Source organism: Schistocerca piceifrons, chromosome X (genome assembly GCF_021461385.2).
Source record: "Schistocerca piceifrons isolate TAMUIC-IGC-003096 chromosome X, iqSchPice1.1, whole genome shotgun sequence".
NCBI classification, from domain to species: domain Eukaryota; kingdom Metazoa; phylum Arthropoda; class Insecta; order Orthoptera; family Acrididae; genus Schistocerca; species Schistocerca piceifrons.
This window is the reverse complement of record NC_060149.1, coordinates 261,208,912-261,232,229: the sequence shown is the minus strand read 5'-3', so window position 1 is coordinate 261,232,229 and position 23,318 is coordinate 261,208,912. Positions and strand designations below refer to the sequence as shown.

At 38.8% G+C, this 23,318-nt stretch overlaps 1 protein-coding gene across 1 annotated transcript in view; it reads right to left on the bottom strand.

Moving 5' to 3' along the window:
* The window catches only part of LOC124721935 (sodium-coupled monocarboxylate transporter 1-like), a 243,272-nt gene that overhangs the window by 74,046 nt on the left and 145,908 nt on the right, over positions 1-23,318 (bottom strand). Inside the window, exons 3-4 of the mRNA XM_047247093.1 lie at positions 6,047-6,206; positions 5,816-5,881 (exon numbers count right to left, since the gene is read on the bottom strand). Of these exons, the coding sequence (XP_047103049.1) occupies positions 5,816-5,881; positions 6,047-6,206 (226 nt within the window). The remainder of the gene's footprint in view (positions 1-5,815; positions 5,882-6,046; positions 6,207-23,318) is intronic.

Below are 23,318 nucleotides of genomic sequence, written 5' to 3'. Positions count from 1 at the left end.
TTCTTTTCCAAACTTGACTTATCGGAGGCGTACCATCAGTTGCCATTGGATGCTTCTTCCAAGGAATTTCTCGTCATCAACACTCCTTGTGGGTTGTATCAGTACCAGCGGTTACCATTTGGTGTCGCTAGCGTGCTGGCCATTTTTCAGCGGTTTTTGGAACAGCTCACGGCTTCCGTACCTGGCTGCATAAACTATCTGGATGACATTGTTGTCATGGGGGCCTCCACTGAGGAGCACCTTTGCAATTTGCATTCACTGTTTCGGGTTTTGCATTCAGCTGGGTTGAGGTGCAATCTGGACAAGTCACAGTTCTTCCAACCCTCCATTGTGTATCTTGGTTTCCACTTGTCCCGTGAGGATATATGTCCTCTACGTCAGCACGTTGCGGCCATTAACACTCTACCCCGGCCATCTACAGTCAAAGAACTTCAGGTGTTTCTAGGCAAGATTGCTTATTATCACAAATTCATTCCATCTGCGGCGGCGGTAGCTCATCCTATGCATCAGCTGTTACGAAAAAATGTCCATTTCTGTTGGTCCGATGAGTGTGAGCAGACTTTTGTCCGCCTGAAGGCTCATTTGCAGTTGGCGCCTTGTCTTGCCACATTCCGTGCGGGTCAGCACTTGGTTCTGGCAACTGACGCATCACAGTATGGCCTAGGAGCTGTTCTCGCCCATCGGTATGAGGATGGGTCGGAACGACCCATCGCCTATGCTTCCAAGACCCTCAACGATGCGCAGCGGCGTTACTCTCAAATCAAAAAGGAGGCACTCGCAATCATTTATGCTCTAAAAAAAGTTCAGCGTTTTTTTGTATGGTTCTAAGTTTCACCTCATCACCGACCACAAGCTACTGGTCTCTCTGTTCAGCCCATCGGCATCGCTTCCGGATAAGGCAGCTCACCGCCTGCAACGTTGGGCCTAATACTTGTCTCGTTTTCACTATGAGATTCACTATCGCCCCACAGCCCAGTACGCCAACGCTGACGCATTGTCGCGATTGCCGATGGGCCCTGACCCGGTTTTCGATCGTGATGAACTACTCTGTTTCCACATTGATGAGGAAGAACGTTGTGCGGTTGAGGGTTTTCCACTTACAGGTTCGCAGGTTGCGTCGGCTACTGCGCGGGACTCGGTCCTGCGTCAGGTGATCGGTTTTGTTCAACGGGGTTGGCCGGACAGGACCCAGGGCCGGACATCGGATCCCCTTCGCAACTACCATGCCTTGCGCCTTTGTCTGTCTGTTCATGATGGTGTTGTTCTTCTGGCCATGGATGGCGCATCTCCACGGGTCGTGGTGCCAGCCTCTCTTCACAAATATGTTCTCAAACTGTTGCATGAAGGCCATTGGGGTATTTCTCAGACTAAGTCCCTGGCCCACAGGCACGTTTATTGGCCCAGTATTGATTCGGACATCGCCCACATGGTTGCTGCGTGTGGTCAGTGTGCTCAACAACTGGCTGCACCTCGTACAATGCCCTCTCTGTGGCCTGATCTGGCGCAGCCATGGGAATGGGTGCACGCTGACTTTGCCTGCCCCTTCCTCAGTACTTATTGGCTACTGTTGATTGACGCCTTCTCAAAGTTTCCGTTTGTTGTTCGATGTCCGTTGCCCACCACTGCGGCGACGACGCTGTCTTTGACCAAAATCTTTGCGCTAGAAGGTCTTCCATCCACGATCATCATGGACAATGGCCCTCAGTTCTCTTCGCAGGCCTTCCGTGATTTTTGTACTGGACAAGGGATTCATCATGTTACAGCACCGCCCTTCCATCCGCAATCGAATGGGGAGGTCGAGCACCTTGTCCGCACTTTCAAAAGCCAGATGAAAAAATTCCTTAGTGATTTTTCCACAGATGACACTCTGCTGCAATTTCTGAGTTCTTATCGCTTCACGCCTCTGGGTGATCGCAGCCCTGCTGAACTCTTACATGGCCGCCAACCGCGCACTCTACTGCACCTGCTTCACCCTGTCAGGCCTTGTGCTGCTCCCCCTAATGCGGGAAAATACTCAGTGGGCACCGACGTGTGGGCACGAGGGTATGGATCTCACCCTAAATGGATTCCAGGGATGGTCAAGGCTCTTCACGGCTGCCGGCTTTGTGAAATATGTACGGACGACGGCATGGTTGTTCGCCATTATGACCAGATGCGCCCACGAGTGGTGGCCATGCTGGTGCCACCACCCCTTCCTTTGCCTCCACCAGCCCGAGAAGCCAGTCCTGTCGCTGCTGCTGATCTACCATACGTGTTGATGCAGCCGCTGTCGCTACCGTTTCCGAGTACGCTGGAACCGGCCCCAGTCGCGACGCCACCTTCTCCGGGACCCATCTCGCTGGAGCACACCCCCCGGTCCACGACACCTATGGATGCTGCTCCGGAGTTTTCACCTGTCATCTCATCCAGGAGGCACGTTCCACACACGAGCTTCCGTCCTGGACATTTTCGACCATACTCTCGTGTCTCTCCGCGGGATCTTCTCAGGGCCTCACAAGAGGCCATGGATGTCTCCGCACTGTCCATGTCTCCAAGGAAGTGAGTGTTTTTTTTTCAAGGGGGAAAAAGTGTTGTGACAGTGCCACAACATTTAACAGTGCCGCCACGACAGTATGCGCAAATGGCGATAGAGGCGCTCCGCAACTCGGCTGAACGCGGGAGCTCCACCTAGCTATGAACGGTGCCGGCCGCATGTCACGGCACAGCAGTCGAATAAGAGATACTGAGTTGTTATCATGTAACCAGCTATTGTTTCTAAGTGAGTGTGTTTGAATATCCATGCAATTATTGGAGATTAAAGGTTATAACAGTACCCATTAGAGCATATTTCATTTAGTATTGCTGTGTAACATCTTTTGGTCAGCACAACTCTCTTCAGCTCAGCAGAATCACTATTTATCCTTCACTATTTGTTTGTGGTGTGAGGGATATTGACAGGTTCAAAGGCTGTTTGCACAAAATTAGGCAGTCTTGCAATCTATCATTACAAGTCTTTAAAAATGAATGGGAATTACAGAAGAGACGGATGAGAATTCTCAATATGTAGTATGCAGTCAAGTAAATGACAGATACTGCAAATGTGCTGTGAAATGATATTATAGAAAGAATTTATAGATTTACTTCACAATGAAAAAGTTCTGTACTTCAAGCAACACTTTGTGCTAATTTTGCAGGTATGCAGCACGAAAAGAAACTGGTCATATGAATAGTAAAAGTTCTGGTCACATGAATTATTCCATTGCAACAGATTTTGATGGAACAGAACAAAGAGTATGGAGACTTTGTATATTACTGCAAAGTGCATTGGTTCAGTTAAGGAGCATATGTGGAACAATTTTTTATTTAAAACTCACTGTTGTTCAATTTATGAAGGAAAAATAATTGTAGGACTGAAAAATGGAACATCTGGAACAGATTGCAGATCTCACATTTTAAGTGGACTTAAGTGCACACTGCCCACAGTAATAAATTTCAAGATGCAACTAATTTTTGATTTGGTATGGATGCATTTAAAAAGGAAATCATGTTAGTAAAGGGACACCTCCTGACAAACACATTCCAGTTCCCTAACCTAACTGCTATTAACAAAAACATGAGGTCTGAAGAATTCAGTATGGCCTTGAAAGAATTACAAGGATACATTCCTAAAATTTTTGAGTACATTGTCAATCTTACATATTTTTCTGAGACCATTTGCTGTTTCAGTTGAACATGTCCCTGTACATGTGCAGATGTAACTGATTGACCTGGAAAGTAATTCCCATTTTAATGACAAATCCTTTTATGTCAAAACTGTCCAGAATGTCTACATTGCATTCCTCAGGTAGAGTTTGGACATCTCCATCACGAGGTTGCAAAAGTGCTACAATATTTTGATTGATATATGTGTATAAAAGATCTTTTTTCAATAGTGGAAACTAAATAAGTCACAACTGCATGGCAGTTTGAGTGCAAAAATTTGTGAAACTGCTTGCATCAGTCCGTAGTCCAACAGTTTGTACCAGATGAAAGCTATTTTATAACTTAAATGTTCCAAAAATATTAAATAATACTGAAAATTTGTTTTGTCCCTTATCTAAATTGTTGAGAAATGTGAATATAAAACCCAGTCACATGCAGTGTAACTGCAGCGCCACTTAAATGTGGTGCATTTGCAGTTTCCCCCTCTTCCTCCTCCAAGCACTCAGACAGCATGGCATGGCAGTGGGGACATGCACAGCAAGCCTAAGCACTATGGCATTACTGTTGGGGTTCATAAAGTGAATTCTTTGTTGCCCCTGTTCTAAATGTATTTACTGATATTAAATTGTGTGGAGATAGTTTAATTATTATGAGATGGTCTACGTATTTACTAAAATTTATTGTAATATCAGGTGTTGTCAACAAATTTAACAAAACATTTAAATGCAGAAAAGTATAATTCAGCAGGTTATTAAAATAAGCTTTTAGTCTGATCTAGGGAAAGGGGATGCAAAGTGTAACAAACAGTTATTTTCTTAAATTTTGAAAACATATTTTTGAAGATGTTTTTCTTTATGTATTTTTCTTTAAGGATCCCTTAATATACATTTAAAGATCACGGACTGAGAACACCTTTGAAATTGGTGTATTTATTGAGAATATTAAGTATGAAAGTAAACTGTTGCAGTGTGCCCCAGTACAAAGCAGAGAGTACAGTGATTAGTTCCTACTGAGTAACAGTGTAAAAAGCATGAGAAACTATATGCACGTTAGCATTACTTGTATTATTCAATTACTTCAAAACACAAGCTAAAGTTAAGACAAAATTAATATTTAGACTCTTTGACAGTAATTTCAGGTCTTTCCACAATATTAAATGAAAATTAGAACTTTGTAGGTTGACATCAAATTTAAGGAACTCATGCTGTATTTTGGTTTTCCCCATGCAAACAACTTTTGTTAAAATCATTACTTCACTTTCTTCTGACACATATGTTGTATCAGCTACATAACAGTGTGCAAATATATTTGGATTTTTGGCTTCCCTGTGGACAAATGTTACTTCTTTGTCACCATAACCAACCTTATTCATGGCCACTTTACCAATATAGTGAAGTGGGATCATGCAAGTGAAACCTACTGAAATGTAACTTTTTTGAACAGTTGGCATAAAAGATTCTTCATTGTTCTGATTTTGACCTTTAATATCTTCATTGTCTGAGTAATCTAAAGGCCCACACATTTTGTGTTCCTGTATTCCAGGCAAGTCAGATTCTTGCGAATACTGACTTATCTTGTTGATTTTAGTGTTCTTTTCCTGTTTGTTTTTCTGCTGTCTTGAATGATCACCCACTTTCTTAACTGGCTTATCTGTTGCAACACAACTCATTCCCCTCTTTCCACTGTTTTAGTTGCTCATTCTTTCTTCAGCCTTAGGGAAACCCTCATCATTGTCAGCAACTCCTAGAACAGGAGTTGCAGTGTCACATGCCTGTAACAGTTTTGCACAGTACCTCACATTAAATGGTTACACTACACCCAATAGAGAAGCTTTGTATAAATCTGTAAATTTCAAAAATTGGAAAACATTATGAATTTTTTGCAGTGTATTATGGCCATAACACTCAGAATTACAGAAATTGCTTGTGACTACAAACAATAAAGAGTATATTATGATAAAAATTTACTTCACATATCTGAAAATGCATTTCTTTCACTTCACACCAGAGATGAATTTTTATTTCTTCCAAAGTATATTGTCTAAACAAACAAAGAAGATGGTAAAATTACTACAACAAATAATATTACAAAAGAGTGAGAAATGGTGATGCAGTTATTTCTGCTACTGGCTTACCATCTGAGCTGTGAAGAGAACAGATGCAAGGAGCTGCACATTTTTGTGGAATCTTGTCCCAAAGTACTGCAAAAGCAATGCAATTACATAAAAAATATAAAGATGCTGGAAAGTTTAATAAATCTACCTTATTCATGAAAGTTTACTTTATGGTATTACTTAAAGCTAATATGTAAACTTATGTTTTGTGTATGAAATGAATATGAGATATTACTGTCCTTTTGTGCTTACCTCATAAGCTGATGTACATTTAATTCTGTGGTAAAATGGAATAAAAATGTAGCAGACTGCTGGAATACTGAGTAGCATGGCAATTCCAAACAACCACAGCTGTGGGCCAAAAAGGTACACTTCTGCTGGTTGCCCCATTAATGTTATTGAGGACAGAAAGCTGTAGAAAGAAAAGAAAGAAAATGACTAGTAGCACATAGCATATCTATTAGACAAATGAGTAGTCAAAATAACATGTTTTATGTACAAGAAAGAATTTCAATGAAAAAACACTTGGGAAAAGAACTTCCGACAATTGGAGTTACACTTCTGTGAGGGAGGAGGCCAAGCTATTATTCATTCATTGCTGTAATAGAAACTGTATCTTATTAGAAATATACAATCTTTGCATGTTGCTGTTTGGAAGACCATTTTGAAAATCTGAATGTAAAGAATTGTATTCTGATGTTAACTACAGCTTTGACACAATTGAATCCATTTTTAAAAAACTTATTTTTCAGCATAAGGAACTATGATACAATGAGATTCTTACACAGAAATTAGAGAAAGTAAATTTTGTTAATACTAGTGCTTTTTATCCTGATGTTCATATTTAACAATTCATCCACTTTCTTTGGTCATAAAACTGGCATATCTCCTGCAGTTGGAAATCATGCTAATCATTACATATCTTGCAAAATATTGATAATTTTATATTAATCACACAAACTTCAATGCAATCAATAGTTGATCAAGTGTGAAAGAGAAAAAAATATTGTTAAGGATTTGATCACTCATCCAAGGAATGTAGCAAGCAGAAATACAACACATTCCACTTTAGAAATTCCAAAGATTATTCTAAATAACAACGTGCTAGTCTTGCTGCAGCTGCATATGCCATTATGCAGTAGTGGCACTGTTTTCCAGAATGTCATTAATGTGACACAGCTGTACCGTAGAAATACAGGGCTATTACAAACGATTGAAGCGATTTCATAAAGTCACTGTAGCTCCATTCATTGACATATGGTCACGACACACTACAGATACGTACAAAAACTCATAAAGTTTTGTTCGGCTGAAGCGGCACTTCAGGTTTCTGCCGCCAGAGCGCTTGAGAGCGCAGTGAGACAAAATGGCGACAGGAGCCGAGAAAGCGTATGTCGTGCTTGAAATGCACTCACAACAGTCAGTCATAACAGTGCAACGACACTTCAGGACGAAGTTCAACAAAGATCCACCAACTGCTAACTCCATTCGGCGATGGTATGCACAGTTTAAAGCTTCGGGATGCCTCTATAAGGGGAAATCAATGGGTCGGCCTGCAGTGAGCGAAGAAACGGTTGAACGAGTGCGGGCAAGTTTCACGCATAGTGATGTGAAAGATTCAGTGTTTAAACCTCCTCTACCAAGAAACGTGCCAGAACTACAAGCTCGCATCAACAATGCTTTCGAACTCATTGATGGGGACATGCTGCGCCGAGTGTGGAGGAACTTGATTACTGGCTTGATGTCTGCCGAGTCACTAAAGCGGCACATATCGAACATTTGTGAATGCCTAAAAAAACTTTTTGAGTTTTTGTATGTGTGTGCAAAGCATTGTGAAAAGATCTCAAATAATAAAGTTATTGTAGAGCTGTGAAATCGCTTGAATCATTTGTAATAACCCTGTATATTGTGATGTTCATAGCACAGAATCAAACCTCTGGAGTCAGAAATTAGTATCAGCAAATTGTAATCAGCATTTCTTAAAAATATATGGGTAGCTGCATTTCAGCAAGAAATCACTGACATATGATTATAATGTTTCTGTATAATTAACAGACATCAGAAATGATTAGGATTCACATTTGCTGTCTCATGTGCTCCATTATTTAATTGTAATTGATCAAAGGGAAAACATTTGTTGGTTTTCTTCGTTTCCTGCAGCAGAGGTAGCCAAGATTTCAGCTCATGAATCATGCTGAGCCTTGCTACAGATTTCCACCACCGCCACACCATTCTGTTTGCACTTGGAGGGGAGAGGGGGGTGGGATACCACAAACATACTGCATTTAAATGGCAGTGCAGTCACACTGCATATGACTTGGTAATAAGTTTCACATTTGTCAGCAATATACAGCAGAAAAAAAGTAAATTTTCCATATTATTTAATTCCCTTTGGTGTGTTGGAAATGTAACATAATTTTTATCTAATACAAACTGTCTACACATGGACAGATGAAAGCAATTTCACAGATTTTCACACTCAAGTTGCAAGAGAATCTGTTACATCTGCACATGCACAAGGGTGCTTTCAACTGAAATGGCAAACAGTCTCAAAAACAGCCCGAAAATAGATGTAAGACTGACAGTGTCCCCAAAACATTTAGGAAAATATCATTGTAATTCTTTCATGCCCATAATGATTTCTCAAAACCTTGCCTTTCCTTTAATGGCACTGAGGTTAGAGAATTGAACTATGTTTGTCAGAATGTGTTCCCTCTATAATAAGATTTTCTTTTTAAATGCATCTGCAAAAGGTAAGAAAGAAGTTGTTTCTCATCATGCAATGTCCTACTGTGGGCAGTGTGCCCTCAAGTCAGGCTAAAATACAGTGTCTGCAATCCATTCCAGATATTCTAATTTTTGTTGCTGCACTCATTTTTCCTTCATAAAGTCAACAATAGTGAGTTTTAAATAAAAAAAATTGTTTCACATATGTCCTTGACCTAACCAATATACTTTTCACTAATATATAAAGTCTCCATACTCTCTGTTCAGTTCCATTGAAAGCTGTTGCAACACAAATGAAAGGTTCATGTTAGTGACCAGGTGGTGGAACTTTGTAGTGAACTACATAATACCAGGGACCCTATCATCCTACATTATAATCAACAGGATTTTTCTATGTGCAAGAAGCAACATGAAAGTGTGAAATTAAACAAAACCAGCCACTGAAAAGTAGTAACCAACTCATCACCAGCAGCCTGTCCAACACTTATCACTAATTAAAAGCAAAAGGGATGGAAGAGCTGATAGTATAAGTGACAATTTTTTATGGGATCAGTGCAACAAGAAACATGGCAAGACTCTGGTCAGTTTGTAAGTAATGTGTGCACAAACATAGCCTATAAAAGGGAGCCTGTCAGTCAATCGAGTACATATCCTTATGTTTTGAGAGACATTTATTTAACCCCCAAACACTGTAACTTAAAATCTGTTATGAATGATAAATTATGTATATTCCACCAAAATATTAGGAGACGTACAGATAAAGTGGAGCTTAAGGCTCTCAATATAAATGAAAATTACTCCCTAGCCCAAGTGCATTTACTGTGTTTCACAGAACACCATGTAAAGTCTACCTTGCTGATGCCTCAGTTGGAGGGTTATGTCCTAGCTGGTGGTTACTGTAGAGAAAATAGAGAGGAAGGTAGTGCTGCAATATAGCTCAAAGTGGGCATAGCTCATAAATCACTTAAGTAGGTATTGTGAAGATTTTCATTTTGAAGACTGTGGATCCGAAATTTTTGCTGATAATATGTCAGTTATAGTAGTGACAATATATAGGGCCCCTGCAGAGAGCCCCTGCAGGGAAAATTTGTATTTCCTTGAAACAGCTTGAATCAGTTTTGTTAAAAATATAGTCAAAGGCTATTTAGCCTTTCTGGGTGATTTTAATGTAAACTTCCTTACAGACAACACCAACAAAAGAGAACTAAAACATTTTTTACAAACCTTTAATCTGACTCCAGTAGCTGAATTTCCTACCTGAGTGATAGATACCAGTGTAAGTCTTACGGACAAAATCTTTATTGATGAGTTTAGAAGTAGTCACAGAACTGTATGTCAAATTCTCAATGATCTGACTGACCATGATCAGCAGTTGCTTACTCTTAACATATGTTTGAGCATTAAATGTAAACCAGCTTTTAGGTCTTTCAGAATAATAAATGTGGACACATTAGAAAATTTCAAAAAGCTCTTGTAGCAGATGAAATGGAGACCAGTGCATAAAGAAAGAAATGTTAATATTAAATTCAACCTATTCACAGATGAATTCATGTCCCTTTTTGAAGCAATATTTCACAAAAAACTGTAAAAATGAATCCTAAAGTTTGCAAAACGAAACCCTGGATTACAAAAGGGATACAAATTTCATGTAAGACAAAAAGAGAGTACATAAATCACAAAGATGTTCTGATGAGCCTGCTGTAAAAGAACATTACAGATCATATTGTAAAGTAGTGAAAAGAGTTATAAGGCGCTCTAAAATATTACATATTACATCTGAAATAGACAACCCAAACAATAAAATAAAAGCCATCTGGAGTGCTATTAAAAGGGAGCTGGGGGAAAAAACATGATAGTGTTTCTAATGTAGAAACAAGGCATTGTGTTAGTTTGATTAAAGAAACTGATGGAGTTGCAAGTGTCCTTAATGAGCACTTTCTAACAGCCTCTGAGAAAACCAGTTGTAAGGGCTCGGTCAATGAGGCTATGGACCTCCTGAAAGAAACTGAATTGTGCAAAATAAGTCAAATGCATATAGCCCCAGTTACTGTCAGTGAGGTGAAAAGGATGATCACTCAAATGCGAACCAAAAATTCATCTGGCTTTGATAATATTTCCTCTAAGGTCCTTTAACATTCACATAATGCAATTTGTGTAATACTTTGCCATATATTTAATGAATCCCTTCAACAAGGTATTGTCCCAGACAGAATAAAGCATGCAGATGTGAAACCATTATTCAAGACGGGATAAAACTGATGCTTCTAACTACCATCCTATTTCTCTTTTAACAAGATTCTCCAAAGTTCTTGAGAAACTTAAACATAAGAGAATTGTGAAGTACATGGACATCCAGAAGCCTCTTAGCCAGTGTCAGTTTGGATTCCAAGGAGGCAGTCTACACATGATGCTACATTTTCATTTACCAACAATGTTTTAGAAGCACTGAACAATAGATTAACTTCAGTTGGTATATTTTGTGATTTAACCAAGGCCTTCAACTGTGTGAACCATGAAATCCTCTTGTCAAAACCTATCTATTATGGTTTAAGTGGTACAATGGGAATGTGGCTTTGATCATACCTAACTGATAGAAAGCAGATGGTATTGCTTAATCATCGAGATGGCACAACAGCCTCATCTGGTTGGGGAACAGTAAGTACAGAAGTGCCACAAGGTTCTGTGCTGGGCCTCTTGCTCTTTCTTATTTTTATTAATGACCTTCCAGACTGTACAAAAGCTCCTACCAAATTTACTCTTTGCAGATGATACATATCTTTTAATTGAAAAAATGCTTGACACTGACATTGCAATGTCTGCCAAGTTTGTGTTCAATGATGTCTATAAATGGTTCACCTGCAGTTGTCTGACATTTTTTTAAATAAATAAAAAAAGTGAGTACATTCATTTCCGTGGGTCTCAGAAAGTGTGGGAGGACATAAGTCTAAGCTGTAATGATCAATGATCAAGATATACATCATGTATATTCTCCTAAATTGTTAGCCCTCCACACCGAAAGTAAATTAAACTGGTTGTGCTATATTCTGGACTTGAGAAAAAGACTTAGTTCAGCAACTTATGCTCCACATATTATAGCAGTGAGTGGAAATACTGACACTGTTAAGGTTGCTTATTTTGACTATTTTCAGTCATTGTCCTCATATGGCATAATGTGTTGGGGAAATCAACTAATGGCAAATAAAGTATTTGTCACTCACAAAAGAGCAATCCGAATTCTAAGTGGAGTGAGTAGAAATCATTCATGAAGAAATCTTTTTAAAACACACAAAATATTAATAGTGAACTCACAATATTCTGTTTAGTTAAGAACCTACCCAAGCACAAAACCAACAGTGACTATCATGACTATGACACAAGATCAAAACACAACTTGCATGTGGATGGAAAAAACTTGAGCCTAGTACAAAAAAGTGTACACTACTCAAGCAAAACGGTGCTCAATGTGCTTCCTACGGACATAAGAAATATTACTAGTGTAATACCACAATTTAAAAGTAAATTAAAAGAATATCTTCTGGAACATCCTTTTTACTCTGTTTCTGAGTTCTTTGAAATAAACACTCCTATATTGTAAGTCAAATATGGCACATTGACTTGTAATATTTGCTGTTACCACTTTGTAACTGAACATGACGACCTTTGTCAGAATAACAATGTACTTCACTTCTAGAAAAGTTATAACCTAATATGGAAAAATTGTAATTTATTATGGTATTGTTTTATACCTCTGTTTCACTTTAGGAAGTGTCTAAGCTTGTAATTGTTAACATATGTTGTTCCTTTACACATACTGCAATTTGTATCTATTAGCACCTATAAGTAGGCTACTGTTCTCATGTATAATTATGACTCATTCCATGTTTATACAATTCTCTTGTATACTGGATCTATGGAACACAAATAATTAAATAAATAAAATAAATCGGTAATGGAATGATGTGTGCAACTTCAGGAATTTTACCATTCATATCACCAATTTCTTCACATGCTGCCTGCCTGCAAAGTCAGCACAAAGTGTTTCTTGATGTACAGAACAATGAATCTCATCTGCTTATATTTTAATTTTTTGCTCTTTTACTGCTGACAAAACTTTAAATTCTCTTTGTATGGTATTGTAATATCGTTTCCCAGCAAACTTGCAGAACCTGTCAGTTATATGACTGCATAATATATATTGAGAATTCTCATGCCTCTCTTCTGTCACTCCAATTAATTTTGAAAGGCTTGTGATGATAGATTGCTACACTGTCTCTTTTTGTACAAAAAACCACTGGACAGAGTGTCCTTTATACCACAAACAAATAGACAAGGGTAAACAGGAGGGACACCACAGTTCTTCTGAACTGAAGAGACAATGGTTAGCTACTGCATGTTATCAGATATAGAATTCTTCTAATTTTAACTAATGTGCTTCTGAATGGACCAAGGTCCAATTAGTATCAAAAATAGCTTGAATTGCAGACAACTGAACTCCTTAGTAGTTTACCCAGAATGGACTAATCTAAGTAACACACTCATTCGGGACATCAGGCCATACTGTATCCATCACATTTGTAATTCTACCGGTTATGGCTTGTTACTTAATAGATGGCTATTGCTGAAATAATGATCATTACTGCAATAACTATAATACTAATCTACCTACAAAATTACTAGTTTCAAAGTGCTTATTTAATTTCTCCCAGTTATCTCAGGTGACCTAAGGGTGACTTTTATTCTCTTCCCCCATGGGCTGCTCCATCTGTGACTGGCAGCACCTGATGGAGCACCATGACTGCAGCAACATGGATGTACGCACTGCATCTGTCCTGGTCATGAGCTCATTGTGTTTTCTGGGTATCTTCTTAATTAGACCCAGTGCTGATTTGCAAGCCTTGCTGGGATTATTGCTGCAGTCCCGGTTGATGAGATTGTGTTTGATCCATTTTTTGATGGCCTGTCTAATGATGTTCTCCCAATATATTAATGTATGTGCTAAATTCTTGATACATTTGTATTCCATCACATGAGTTTCATACTAACAGTACTCTATGACTGCTGCTGATATTCTTGGCAGTGATGGAGCATATGGTTTGTCACAGCCATTATACCATGCTCCAGCAAGCTATTGTGAAAAATTTTTTGCACACTAAAAAATCACCGTCTGCAGTGGCCGAGCGGTTTTAGGTGCTTCAGTCCGGAACTGTGCGACTGCTACAGTCACAGTAAAATCCTGCCTTGGGCATGGATGTGTGTGATGTTTTTAGGTTAGTTGGGTTTAAGTAGTTCTAAGTTCTAAGGGACTGATCACCTTAGATGTTAAGTTCCATAGTGCTCAGAGCCATTTGAACCATTTGAACTAAAAAATCACTGAGTAAAAACCAACTTCTGCTCATCCAATAAAACACAGGCATTACTGGGTAGTATGAGCTGTGATCCCAGTTTATGGAAGACTTGGTTGTACTAGATTCTATGTGAATGTGGCAAAATATATATTGAGCAAACAGTGCAAAACATCAAAGGTTGCTGCAGAGAACACCAGCAGCACACTTGACTGATGTATTCTAAAAGGTCAACAGTTTCAGAGCACTGTTTGTCAGAATTCACATGATAGAATACAAATGCACAAGGATTTTAGTACAAATATCAAAGTACTGGAACAGCATCATCAGGGAGGACTGTGACATACACACTGCAACTGTGGCTTTAGTCTCAGCAAAGCTTGGAAACCGGTTCTAGTTCTAATTAAGAAGACACTGAGCAAACACAATGAGTTGGCTGTCAAGACAGATGGAGTGCCTACATTGAAGCTGATCAGCTGGTGTGCCCAACCACCAGGCAATGCTGGCCACAGGGGGGTACTTTGGGCTGGATGCATGCATTGATTCAGTTGGGAAGGTTGTCATAAAGCTGCTGATCCTCTTCTGAGGCAAACCAGCTCACAACTATTGTAACTTGGCCTTGATGTTGTTGTTGTTGTGGTCTTCAGTCCTGAGACTGGTTTGATGCAGCTCTCCATGCTACTCTATCCTGTGCAAGCTTCTTCATCTCCCAGTACCTACTGCAGCCTACATCCTTCTGAATCTGCTTAGTGTATTCGTCTCTTGGTCTCCTTCTACGATTTTTACCCTCCACGCTGCCCTCCATTACTAAATTGGTGATCCCTTGATGCCTCAGAACATGTCCTACCAACCGATCCCTTCTTCTAGTCAAGTTGTGCCACAAACTCCTCTTCTCCCCAATTCTATTCAATACCTCCTCATTACTTATGTGATCTACCATCTAACCTTCAGCATTCTTCTGTAGCACCACATTTTGAAAGCTTCTATTCTCTTCTTGTCTAAACTATTTATCATCCATGTTTCTCTTCCATACATGGCCACACTCCATACAAATACTTTCAGAAACGACTTCCTGACACTTAAATCAATACTCGATGTTAACAAATTTCTCTTCTTCAGAAACGCTTTCCTTGCCATTGCCAGTCTACATTTTATATCCTCTCTAATTCGACCATCATCAGTTATTTTGCTCCCCAAATAGCAAAACTCCTTTACTACTTTAAGTGTCTCATTTCCTAATCTAATTCCCTCAGCAACACCCGACTTAATTCGACTACATTCCATTATCCTCATTTTGCTTCTGTTGATGTTCATCTTATACGCTCCTTTTAAGACACTGTCCATTCCGTTCAACTGCTCTTCCAAGTCCTTTGCTGTCTCTGACAGAATTACAATGTCATCGGCAAACCTCAAAGTTTTTATTTCTTCTCTATGGATTTTAATGCCTACTCCAAACTTTTCTTTTGTTTCCTTTACTGCTTGCTCAATATACAGATTGAATAGCATCGGGGAGAGGCTACAACCCTGTCTCACTGCCTTTCCAACCACTGCTTCCCTTTCATGTCCCTTGACTCTTACAACTGCCATCTGCTTTCTGAACAAATTGTAAATAGCCTTTCGCTCCCTGTATTTTACCCCTGCCACCTTCAGAATTTGAAAGAGAGTATTCCAGTCAACATTGTCAACAGCTTTCTCTAAGTCTACAAATGCTAGAAATATAGGTTTGCCTTTTCGAATCTTTCTTCTAAGATAAGTCATAGGGTCAGTATTGCCTCACGTGTTCCAACATTTCTACGGAATCCAAACTGATCTTCCCCAAGGTCAGCTTCTACCAGTTTTTCCATTCGTCTGTAAAGAATTTGCGTTAGTATTTTGCAGCTGTGACTTATTAAACTGATTGTTCGGTAATTTTCACATCTGTCAGCACCTGCTTTCTTTGGGATTGGAATTATTATATTATTCTTGAAGTCTGAGGGTATTTCGCTTGTCTCATACATCTTGCTGACCAGATGGTAGAGTTTTGTCAGGGCTGGCACTCCCAAGGCTATCAGTAGTTCTAATGGAATGTTGTCTACTCCCAGGGCCTTGTTTTGACTTAGGTCTTTCAGTGCTCTGTCAAACACTTTATGCAGTATCATATCCCCTATTTCATCTTCATCTAAATCCTCTTCCATTTCCATAATATCGTCCTCAAGAACATCGCCCTTGTATAGACCCTCTATATACTCCTTCTACCTTTCTGCTTTCCCTTCTTTGCTTAGAACTGGGTTTCCATCTGAGCTCTTGATATTCATACAAGTAGTTCTCTTTTCTCCAAAGGTCTGTTTAATTTTCCTGTAGGCAGTATCTATCTTACCCCTAGTGAGATAAGCCTCTACATCCTTACATTTGTCCTCTAGCCATCCCTGCTTACCCATTTTGCACTTCCTGTCGATCACATTTTTGAGACTTTTGTATTCCTTTTTGCCTGCTTCACTTGCTGCATTTTTGTATTTCCTCCTTTCATCAATTAAATTCAGTATCTCTTCTGTTACCCAAGAATTTCTACTAGCCCTCGTCTTTTTACCTACTTAATCCTCTGCTGCCTTTACTATTTCATTCCTCAAAGCTACCCATTCTTCTTCTACTGTATTTCTTTCCCCCATTCCTGTCAATTGTTCCCTTATGCTCTCCCTGGAACTCTGTACAACCTCTGGTTTAGTCAGTTTATCCAGGTCCCATCTCCTTAAATTCCCACCTTTTTGCAGTTTCTTCAGTTTTAATCTACAGTTCATAACCAATAGATTGTGGTCAGAGTCCACATCTGCCCCTGGAAATGTCTTACAATTTAAAACCTGGTTCCTAAATCTCTGTCTTAACATTATATAATCTATCTGAAACCTTTTAGTATCTTCAGGGTTCTTCCATGTATACAACCTTCCTTCATGATTCTTGAACCAAGTGTTAGCTATGATTAAGTTATGTTCTGTGCAAAATTCTACCAGGCGGCTTCCTCTTTCGTTTCTTAGCCCTAATCCATATTCACCTACTACGTTTCCTTCTCTTCCTTTTCCTACTGTTGAATTCCAGTCACCCATGACTATTAAATTTTTGTCTCCCTTCACTACCTGAATAATTTCTTTTATCTCATCATACATTTCATCAATTTCTTCATCATCTGCAGAGCTAGTTGGCATATAAACTTGTACTACTGTAGTAGGCATGGGCTTCGTATCTATCTTCGCCACAATAATGCGTTCACCATGCTGTTTGTAGTAGCTTACCCACACTCCTCTTTTTTTTTTCATTATTAAACCTACTCCTGGATTACCCCTATTTGATTTTGTATTTATAACCCTGTATTCACCTGACCAAAAGTCTTGTTCCTCCTGCCACCAAACTTCACCAATTCCCACTATATCTAACTTTAACCTATCCATTTCCCTTTTTAAATTTTCTAACCTACCTGCCCGATTGAGGGAGCTGACATTCCACGCTCCGATCCGTAGAACGCCAGTTTTCTTTCTCCTAATAATGATGTCCTCCTGGGTAGTCCCTGCCCAGAGATCTGAATGGGGGACTATTTTACCTCCAGAATATTTTACCCAAGAGGATGCCATCATCATTTAACCATACAGTAAAGCTGCATGCCCTCGGGAAAAATTACGGCTATAGTTTCCCCTTCATTTCAGCCGTTCGCACTACCACAACAGCAAGGCCGTTTTGGTTAGTGTTACAAGGCCAGATCAGTCAATCATCCAGACTGTTGCCCCTGCAACTACTGAAAAGGCTGCTGCCCCTCTTCAGGAACCACACGTTTGTCGGGCCTCTCAACAGATACCCCTCCGTTGTAGTTGCACCTACAGTACGGCTATCTGTATCGTTGAGGCACGCAAGCCTCCCCACCTACGGCAAGGTCCATGGTTCATGGGGTGGTTGGCCTTGATATCCTGGCTATTGGCATCGGTATGCTGTTGATGACCAAAGCTGTTCCCACATATATTCCAAAAACTTGTAAAACGTGCCGTCATTTTTATTTCTGATTTGTGAAATCATATTAAATCATTCATGAGAGATGTCAACAATTTTTCTATTAACTTACCAGTCGGTATTGCGTTACTTCAGTGTTGTAGCATAACATCCATAATTTTGAAAAATATATAATTTATTTTGTTACTTTAATAAATACCTTTTACTTTGATAATAACTGCAAAGATTGTCTATTTGTAATAAACATTGAAGATTTTGGAATTATGCCAAATCTTAAAAATGGAAGTTCATATATTTTTATTTTGACTCACAGAATGTTCTGCTTCCAGAACAAAGCATAATAGATGTACAATGTACTTTTGGTGTCATAGGTGTCACTAATATTTGGACCTTGATCTGTAACTGTTCAAGGATTTTTGCTATGACTGAGTTTTTTTCTGGCAGCCTGCAACTTTAATTGTTTTGGAAAATGTTTGTGAGCTGCCTACTGAATTTTCAAAGAACTGCAAATGAAAGAGGATGTGTGAAAAGTAAGTGCAATACTTCAGTCATTCTTGTACAAGGACTTGCGACCTATTTTTTTTTTTTTTTTTTTTTTTTTTTTTTAATAAGGCTATGCAGACATCACAACTCCTGGATACTGAAGCCAACTATAAGTTAAGTAAAAATATTGAAACCATTATGAAGTATTCTCTTGACTATTTACTACAATGACAGCTATAGCAGTGATAGATAATAAATAGGCAATAGATATAGACTAATATACTTTGACACTGTGTTAAGGGGTACTTTATAATGTCCATGACATATCACTGTTCCATCAGACATCCTCAGTAGCTACCAGCCATCATGACATGAAGTCATCTCTGACATCTCCCCACACCATGATGCCAGGAGTAACATCAATGGGCCTCTCCAAAATGTTGGAAAAATGGGACCTTTTTTCAGGTTGCCACCATACATAGTGATGATGATCACCTGCAGTTATGCAGTACTGGAATACAGCGTTGAATACAATGTGATGCCATTCATGAGCAGTCTGTGTTTCCCACTCATGACAACATAACAAATGCAGCTGTTTGTGTTGTAGTGTTATGGCAGCACATGCATAAGACAGTACTTTCCTAGTTCAGTGGCTGCTAGGCTCCAACGAGTGATTCAGGAAGACACAGAATGTTACAGGGAGTCTATTACTTGTTCTTGGGTGGCAGGTGAAGAAGTGAAGGAGTTGTGACATGTTGATGCATAATGCACTCTGGTGGCTGCACTACCCGTCAGAGAGAACTGAAACTCTAATAATTTATTTATCCATCAATGATGTGTACATTGAGATTCAACCATGTCTTCTAGGTGCTTCATTTTTTCTTGTCAGGCAGTGTACATTTATTTTCATGTGATAATCGAAAGTCCTGGTAGAATATGTACAATTTTGGAGTAAAGTTAACAACTCACTGAACAGTTAGAGGTGTTGAGTTCTGAACAGGCACACAAATCAAAATTTTACTAGATTTTGGATGAGTTGTTTTTGGACTTACAGCTATATAACTTGTGCGCATCTATGTGTGTGTGTGTGTGTGTGTGTGTGTGTGTGTGTGTGTGTGTGTGTGTGTGTGTATGTGTGTGGGCACACACGTGCGTGCATGTGTGTGTGTGTGTGTGTGTGTGTGTGTGTGTGTGTGTGTGTGTGTGTGTGTCTTTAGTCCTAAATTATTCACACTTCTTTATGTGGGTTAGCTACCTATAAAAACATTATTGAAAATATCATAGAATGTTAGGTGTCATCAACATAAACTTACATGTAACTACACTCAAATATCAAAAACAGTTGTGGTTCGGCCCTGCTTAAAATGCTTGAATATGAAGATACGGTGCTGTTGCTGATAATTTTCATTTATGAGATATTTTGGTTTAATAAGCGCATTGAGGAATTCTGAAATTGCTGTCTTTTGCAGAATTAATATCTGTACTTGACAATTAACAAAAGTTTCTGGGGAAAAGGTGAAATTTGTAACACATCAAGAACAGGAAATCAGAGACAGGAATACTGGCATGTTTTTCAAGTTGGGTGTTTTATTAGAACCAAAATGAAATATGGTACTATAACACGAAAGAATTTTGCATCTGTCAAGTATGTTATTCTGCTGGAATTTAGTGGCATGCTGGTGTTGGAGGTTTTGCCTTTTAAACAAAAGTTTTGAACTGTGAGGTTCTATTACAAACCCATTCCATTTGAATCAACCATTTAGTGGACCCATAGCTCTATTTACAAATTACTGTAGTTAATTTGGAGTATTTCATGCAGAAAGAATGCTAGTCACACGTGTAAGCATGGTATCTACTTGTGACTCATTCAGATATAGGCCATTTGTGTACTGGCAGTGAAGAAATGGCCTAAGATTGCATAATTGAGGTTCATTGGCTTTGTACACTTTCCATATCTGAGAAATATCTTATCAGAGTGTTCCTAACCATCAGGAAATAATACAAATATCTGGAAAGTAACAGTTTTGTTTTTTACAAGATGTCTTGAGATCAGATCATAACATTCAATACAACAGCAACATGAATAGTCAGTGAGACTGTTGAATCATATGCTGTGCAAAAATTTTTGCATAGTACGCCATTCAATATGATCAGTGGATAAACTACTACCATTTTTACGGAAGGAAAGATGTGATCTAAGAATAAATTGCTAAAAAAATGAAACCAACAAACATCAGTAATTTCTAATAGACTACTGGCCATTAAAATTGCTACACTATGAAGATGATATGCTCCAGACATGAAATTTAACTGACAGGAAGAAGATGCTGTGATATGCAAATGATTAGCTTTTCAGGGCATTCACACAAGGTTGGCGGCAGTGGCGACACCTACAATGTGCTGACATGAGGAAAGTTTCCAATCAATTTCTCATACACAAACAGCAGTTGACCAGCATTGCCTGGTGAAATGTTGTTGTGATGCCTCCTGTAAGGAGGAAAAATGCTTACCATCACGTTTCTGACTTTGATAAAGGTCGGATTGTAGCCTACTGCAATTGCGGTTTATCTTATCGCAACATTGTTGCTCGCGTTGGGCGAGATCCAATGACTGTTGGCAGAATATGGAATCAGTGGGTTCAGGAGGGTAATAGGGAATGCCGTGCTGGATACCAGCAGCGTTATATCACTAGCAATCGAGATGACAGGCATTACAGGAGTGCCTGCGATGGTGTACTCAACGACCAACCTGGGTGCACGAATGGCAAAACGTCATTTTTTCTGATGAATCCAGGTTCTGTTTACAACATCATGATGGTCGCATCCTTGTTTGGTGACATCGCGGTGAACGCACATTGGAAGCATGTGTTTGTCATCGCCATACTGGCATATCACTCGGTGTGATGGTATGGGGTGCCATTGGTTACACATCTCGGTCACCTCTTGTTCGCATTGACGGCACTTTGAACAGTGGATGTTACATTTCAGATGTTTTACTACCCGTGGCTCTACCCTTCATTCGATCCCTGCAAATCCCTAAATTTCAGCAGGATAATGCACGACCGCATGTTGCAGGTCCTGTACGGGCCTTTCTGGATACAGAAAATGTTCAACTGCTGCCCTGGCCATCACATTCTCCAGATCTCTCACCAATTGAAAACGTCTGGTCAATGGTGGCTGAGCAACTGGCTCATCACAATATGCCAGTCACTACTCTTGATGAACTGTGGTATCGTGTTGAAGCTGCATGGGCAGCTGTACCTGTACACGCCATCCAAACTCTGTTTGACTCAATGCCCGGGCATATCAGGGCTGTTATTATGGCCAGAGGTGGTTGTTCTGGGTACTGATTTCTTAGGATCTATGCACCCAAATTGTGTGAAAATGTAATCACATGTCAGTTCTAGTATAATATATTTGTCCAATGAATACCCTTTAATCATCTACATTTCTTCTTGGTGTAGCAACTTTAATGGCCAGTAGTGTATGTTGCCAACTGTTAATAAATATCTGCTAAAGTAAGGAATGATCATGGGTCTTCCTATACACATCTTTCTGCATGAGAAATATATTGTGAAATTATTGTCTTGCTCATGTCTTATTTGTGTTGTTGCTTTACTAAGTAAACAGTAAATTATCTTAGTATAGGATCAGTAATATCAATGTCACACATCTGTATATGTATCAATACTATTTTATGATTCAAAATATCAAAATCTTTATTCAAGTACATATAGGAAAATCCCAATGGCATCCTATATTGTTTGTTCTGTGTCTATTGGGCACTTTGCTGAAAATTATAGATGACACTTGTTATAGACTTATCTATATTAATTTCATGCTAAGTGTAAATGAAAACTTTCTTTTTGTCTACAAATTTCATTAAATTCTTATACATTATATTTCATAGGATTGAAGCAAACCAAATTCCTTTCCATAGTTGATTTCCCAACAAAAACTGAAAATCATAGTACAACAACCTAATTTTATAGACCTTTAATGTGTTAAACGTAAAAAGATCAGAAAAATACTTTGATCATGGTATTCAGAGAATATGTATGGAAATCACACAAGGAAGAAATTTACAGACTAGATGGTGTATGTGAAAAAGTTCATTTTGTGTAAAATGTGTTCCTACAGCATTCACAGCTTTGTATTCTACAATACAAAAGACTGTATAATTATAGGTAAGGTGGCAAAGGATGGATTCAGTGTGGGGAATAACATGTTTTGTGCTTGGAAGTGAGAGCTCTACCTCTTTTAGAAGATGAGCTATAGTCTTGAGATAAAATTCTGTCATCACCATTACTCCAAATCCCATCAGTCTGTTACAAAAAATGAAATACCGGTATATACTAAATACTGAAAATAAAAATATTTCAGTGATAAAGAAAATGTAATGGTGCAATATTATTAGACAAACAACAAACAAATACACTGAGGCACATTACACTGAAGGCCAAGCCACTAGTTCCATCAGACATGACGCAATACTGAAATTATTGACCGTTTTGTAATAACTTCCTAACAGTCAGAGAAAACACATCTATTATATGTGCCTCAACAAACACTAGCTATGCTACTGATAGATATCAGTTTCAAAAATACAAGGACTGTCTGGAAAGCAGTCCCCATTTTCATATAGCACAGTAATTCAGTGTACTTAGAACTGTGATAGAGAGAATGCCACATAGCTTCTCAGTCTCCTGCACTATCTTATCAAAATTAGCATTTTAATTGAAAATCCCATCAAATGTAAAATCCATTCTGTAATAAAATTTTTAGTGGCATAAAATCTCAAAGCTCTTAAATTTCTCCATGAAATCTGTGCTATATTTTACCCAGATGTGGTGAGCAAATGTATTGTGGATCATTGACTTTATTTATCTAATAATGGAAGGTAAAATGTTAATTGTGATGAGAGAAATAGTTGTATGTTGGTATTCCGCATCAGACTAGTACAGGAAACCGCCAAAAAATTTTGAAAACTGATGTTTCTTGAGA